Source organism: Rhinopithecus bieti, unplaced genomic scaffold (genome assembly GCF_001698545.2).
Source record: "Rhinopithecus bieti isolate Rb0 unplaced genomic scaffold, ASM169854v2 scaffold_5260, whole genome shotgun sequence".
NCBI classification, from domain to species: domain Eukaryota; kingdom Metazoa; phylum Chordata; class Mammalia; order Primates; family Cercopithecidae; genus Rhinopithecus; species Rhinopithecus bieti.
This window is the reverse complement of record NW_016805896.1, coordinates 3,044,535-3,050,534: the sequence shown is the minus strand read 5'-3', so window position 1 is coordinate 3,050,534 and position 6,000 is coordinate 3,044,535. Positions and strand designations below refer to the sequence as shown.

Below are 6,000 nucleotides of genomic sequence, written 5' to 3'. Positions count from 1 at the left end.
TCCCTCTTTTCTTTCCTTTCTTCCTTCCTTCCTTCCTTCCTTCCTTCCTTCCTTCCTTCCTTCCTTCCTTTCTGTCTCTCTCTTTTTCTTTCTTTCGCTATGTGACTGGGAACAAATCTATCTTTCTTTCTGTCTGTCTGTCTGTCTGTCTGTCTGTCTCTCTCTTTCTTTCTTTCTTTCGCTATGTGACTCGGAACAAATCTTTCTTTCTTTCTTTCTTTTTCTTTCTTTCTCTCTCTCTCTCTTTCTTTCACTATGTGACTCGGAACAAATCTTTCTTTTCTTTCTTTCTTTCTTTCTTTCTTTCTTTCTTTCTTTCTTTCTTTCTTTCTTTCTTTCTTTTCTTTTCTTTCTTTCTTTCTCTCTTTCTCTCTCTTTCTTTTTCTCTCTTTCTTTCTTTCAACGAAACAAGGTCTCGCCCTGTTGTTCAGGCTAGAGTGCAGTGCTGTGATCATAGCTCACTGCAGCCTCAACCTCCTGGGGTCACAGGATCCTCCCACCTCAGCCTCCCCAGTAGCTGGGAGTAAAGGTGTGTGCTACCATACCTGGCTAATTAACATTATTGTTTTGTAGAGTTGGAGTCTTGCCATGTTGTCCAGGCTTTTCTTGAACTCCTGGCCTCAAGCAATCCTCTGCTCTGGCCTTCCAAAACACTGGGATTACACGTGTAAGCCACTGTGCCAGCCAAATTCTTTAAACTCTTTCAGCCTCAGTTTCTTCATCTATAAAATGGAGATACCAATACCTACCTTGCAGGGTTTTTATTTATTTAGTATGGAATGACTTATGGGGTAAGTGTTAGCAGGTACTTATTAAATGGTAGGGCAATTTGTTGCCACTTGCCCCAGTCAAATCCATTTGTTACTCTACAGCCACAGTGGTCTTTCCAAAGTATAAATCTAACTTCATAGTTCCCTATTTGAAACATTTCAATGACTCCCCTTTGCTTCTAAGATAAAGAGCAAACTGCTGAAAACCTATGAAGCCCCGGATTTCCTGGTCTTTGGTGAGCTCTCTCTCCCTTGCTCTCCTATGCTCCTTCTTCGTGATCTCAGAACAATGTAATCCTTCTCATCTTGAAGCCTTCATAGAGGTTGAAAGTCTCATCTTCCTAGATCCCATATACCTGGTTAACAACTTCTTATTGCTTCTTTGGGAAAACTTTTCTCAACCTCTAGACTAGAGCAGGTCTCCAGGCAATGCTCCCTTTACCTGTCTTTCACAGTACTCAGGCCAGTTTGTAATTACATTCATAACAATCTATACTATGTCTTTGGCAGTAAGATCAAGAGGTAAAAACAGTGCCTTTTAAAAAAATTACCATTTAATCCCCACAGCTCAACACCAAGCACAATGTCTGGCCCATTGTAGAAGCTTAAAACTTTTATTGAATAAATGAATTGAAGTTCAGAGGAAAATTGGAAAGCATTAGCTTTCAATCTGCTTAGTAGTTATGTGCAACACTTAACCATGTTCTGGACAGTATGACACTTATTAATATATATCCTTTTCTTTCCTTAATTGATTTTTAGCTTTGTTCTATACAACTTTGAATGTCCACTGCTTCTATAGGAGAGTAGGGCTCAGGGGAGACACTCCATGCTGGGTAAGTGGCATAGAACGAAAGGAACTGTTAAGTGGGCTGGACAGAAACATAGAAAAGGTAAACTCTATGTTGAAAGCAGCTGTGGTCTGAGATAAGTACTTTTCCTCCCCTAATCTTTCCTTCTCAGGGACATTTACATTGACCTCTCTTTGTTGGGAGGTAAAGACTTCACATGGCAACACTTACTTGTTCCCAGGAAGAAATCATATGACGTTCAGCAGGAGGCTTTTCTATGATGGTCACCTCTGTCACACCTGGGGAAGATTCTGGAGGAGAAAAAAGAGTCTGTAGAGTTGCAGCTGGTCCACTGTTATACATTTCTATGTTAGATATTGACTAACTGTTGATGACTGCTCTAAGAACACCCAATCCTTCTCATAAACACTTATTACCTCTGTGATCAAAGCAGAGAACTGGTTGGCCTCTGAAAGGCATGGTCCCATAACCTAGGGCAATGTAGTCTACCTGATAGAAAGGATATGCACAGACTGTGCTCTGTACTGTCATTGCTCAGTCATTAATCTTATTGAACAAAAAACAGAGATTGTAGATTCCTAGTGATTTTACACTGAAATTCTCAGTGAGCTAAATCTATATACTCAGGATAAAGTGAAAAGAAATGAAGAATAGCAACCCACTAACTTTTATAAGACATAAAACTTGTTTATTAACTTTTCTTCTAAATAAAACTCATCTTGAACATAACCTTCTACTCTATGAGGTCTAGGATTTCAAAGCTGGGTTAACATAAAAAATAGATTCTATCCAAAAATATACTAAGAAAAAAAGTAAGTCATATTTCTAAATCCTTGAAGTAGGAAAAGGTCTCCAAATAATCTGGTCTGCTTCTCTTTGTGGAGCTGTGTTCTATCATTCACTCTGAGGGACAGCAGAAGCCACCTGGGAATACTACAGAGTTCAATACCTCCAACAACATTCTCCATTTGTCTGTGGCCATGCAGACTCAAGATTCTGAAGTCCTTAATCCAAGACTTAAAATTTGTCATAAACGATGTTATGACTTGAATTCTGTCCCCACCCCCACAAAAAAAGATGTCGAAGTCCTAACCCCCAGTACCTCAGAATATGACCTTATTTGGAAATAGAGTTACTGCAGACATGATTAGTTTAGATGAGGTCATAGTGAAGTAGAGTAGACCCCTAGTCCAGTCATTGGTGCCCTCATAAACAGGACAACATGTAGCTAGGTATGGCAGTGCATACGTGTACTCCCAGCTACTCGGGAGGCTGACACAGGAGGGTAGCTTGAGTTTTTAAAATCTCTAGGACTATGACAGAGACTTCTAATCATTTTATGTGGTTCACTGATCCTATAATTAAGCCAGTGCCCTTTTCATGCATATACAATTTCCTCCAAGTTGCCAGAAACTCAAATCTTGGGATGCAGCAATAGCCCAATATAGGAACTAAGAATTCTAGACTCTACCTATTCTAGTCTTGCTTTATACATTTACTAGTTGTATGACCTTAGATGGGTCTTCACTTCCCTTCACCTTCAGTAAGTCACAAGAGATCTTAGGTTTGAAAGAGGACACATACAATTATTTACTGTTTATAACAGGCCTACATGGAAGGCTTATAGGTTCAGACAAAACTACTGTGATGCTACTGCAGATGGGGTCATATCATAGTTAAGCTTGGAATACTCTCATGATAAGGTAATTGGCCAACATATTGACTTTAATAACTTTCAGATAGTAAGTTGCTTAGGAAGTATCCATTGTAGAGACTCCTATATCCAATATAGTACTTCAGAATTGGTGAGGAGAAGGTATTGGGGATATGGAAGAGAAAGGCATGCAGTAAATTCCATTTGTATAATGCTCTGTTACAGGAAATTGGCATAAATTATCCCATTTAATCTTTCAACAATCTTGTGAAGCAGGTATCCTTACCCTTGTTTTAAAAGATAAGGAAACTGAGGTTCAAGGGTGTGAAATAATTCATAAAATGAAATATCTGACCAAAGTTGTGGACACCAAGCCTAATGCTGTTTTTATCATGCTGTCTTAGTAGCCTATCATTTTGGTGAGCTAACTAAAAACATTTGCGGATGTACTGGAAAGCAAAAGAAATTATACATTGTCCTTGGCCTATCAGGATGCCATATATGAGAAGCAATATCTGAATACGCATAGCCATTCTCCCTGTCCTGCCTTTGTGACCAATGACAAGCATTTGTCAGCAGCCTGGCTGGAATAACCTGCATGGCAAGAGTAAGAGATACGAAACTCAGATCTTTAGACTCAGCACAGTCCACTCTAAGTAACTGTGTGATATGCCGTGGATTAAAACTCTCTGTGGTAGCTTACTCCAAAGGTGGGTGCTATCAATTCCTTCCTTCCCTGCATGCCCATAGCACTTCTTATTGAGAACTGAGTCTATTTCTCCAACTTCTTGAGTTTGGAGTTGGCCTGAGAGTGCCTTGCCCTATAAAATATGGTGAAGAAATGGTGGGCCAGTTTTGGACTTAAAATTTAAGAGAACTGGCAGTTTCCCTTTGCCTTTCTTTGATTCCTGAGCCATCACATACTAAATCCAAGCTACTCTACTGGAGACAGAGGGCATACTGAGAAGTATTGAGGGGGGCAGACATTCGAGTGCAGAAGCCATTTGATGATCCCAGTCCCAGCTGCTATCTAACTGTGACCACTTGAGAGACCCCAAATGAGAACTACCCCAGCTGATTCAGTCAATCCACAGAGCTGGGAGAGATGGTTAATTGTTGTTTCAAGCAAACTATGTTTTGGGATGATTTGTTATTCAGTTATTGATAACTGGAATATATTTTCTAGTGAAAAACAGTCTCTCTGAGGTATTTAATGAGGACCTGCTATGTCCTAAGCTTTGGGAAATTACTACCAGAGATTAGGAATTTAAGTAGGAGATACTGTTTGAAGAAACTTATTGCTTAGTTAGATAAATAAGGCAAACATGAAACAAAAGTGAAAACTCAAGATAACATGTAATTATGTGTTAAACTAGGTGATACTGACTGTCAGGGCCACAGGAGTTGAAGGCAGAGGGAGGTTGACAAAGACTGAACAAGTGATAGAAAACATCAGAAACTGCACACAGCTGATCTGGGCCTTGAAGGATGATGTGGCAGTTACTGCAGACCGGCTCAATTAACACCTCCTCCTGTTCCCCGCTGGCGTGCTTTCCTTTATTTTAGACTCGTTAGCTAAAGACTTCATTTCCTAGATTCCATTGCAGTTAGACTCCCTCTGGTGACTGGGATGCCTGCATGGACACATACACTCATAAAACCTGGAAGAAGGGAATCAGTAGACGAGGAAGAGAAAAAATGGGGAGACCAGGTCTTCTTGCAAGCATAGTTTCACAGGTGTTTTGGTCTCAGAGGGCTGGAAGTTGTAGCGGTGGCTGTGGCAGCAAAAGCATTAACAGTTTTTGATTCTGCAGCTATCCTTCTGGGAGTCTGAAATTTTGAGAGCTGTGGCTGGTTGTTTTGCCAATGTGAACAGCATTCAATAAATCCCTGGAAGTTGAGGCTTAAACAGGCTTTCCAGGGAAGAAACACTGCACATATATTGTTGAATTTCACTATTTAAGGAAGAAGTGTATTGTATGTGACCACCAACAAGATGGAACACTTCAGAAGATTGTGCATGGATTCCTCTAGATTCTATGTCTTTTCCTCCTGCTAATCAATGTAATAAATTATACTTGGGATTAAAACTGTTTCTGAGTCCTGTGAGTCTTTGCAGTGGATCTGGTGGATCTAAATGTGTGGGTGGTTGTGGGATCCCAGAAACATGCATCCATCTTTTTATATTTAACATTTCTGATTTAGTTTGATTTAGGTATGTTTTTGAAAACAGCAAATAACTGGGTTTTGTGAGTCAGGTTTAAATCTTTTTCTATTAGTAGGTGACATAAACCTATATGTATATACTTAAGAGACAGGGTCTTGCTGTCACCCAGGCTGGAGTGCTGTGATGTAATCATAGCTCACTTCAGCCTCAAACTTCTGGACTCAAGTGATCCTCCCATCTTAGCCTCCCAAGTAGCTGGGACTACAGGTGCACACCACCACACTGGGCTAATTTTAAATTTCTTTTTTTTTTTTTTTTTGTAGAGACAGGGGTCTCACTATGTTGCCCAGGCTTGTCTTGAACTTCTGGTCTCAAGTGATCTTCCCACCTTGGCCTCCCAAAGCACTGTGATTACAGGCATGAGCCGCCGTGTCCAGCCATGACCATTTATATTTATTGTTATGACAGATATGTTTGGTCTAAACGCTATCATAATAGTTCATAATTATGTGTGCTGTATTACACTTGTGTTTCTTTTTGACGTGCACATCATTTGCTCTTTTCTTTCAAACATTTGGGGGAACGTTTTCTATTGCT

General features: G+C 40.0%; 1 protein-coding gene across 8 annotated transcripts in view; it reads right to left on the bottom strand.

The window, feature by feature from the left end:
* TPGS2 (tubulin polyglutamylase complex subunit 2) overlaps positions 1-6,000 on the bottom strand; it is a 42,986-nt gene that overhangs the window by 31,185 nt on the left and 5,801 nt on the right. For 7 of the 8 annotated variants that reach the window (XM_017873996.1, XM_017873989.1, XM_017873994.1 and 4 more), the window contains one exon: positions 1,793-1,872. In XM_017873996.1, coding sequence (XP_017729485.1) covers positions 1,793-1,872 — 80 coding nt within the window. Of the gene's footprint in view, positions 1-1,792; positions 1,873-6,000 lie in introns of those variants that run through there. The other variant, XM_017873992.1, reaches the window with a different exon arrangement.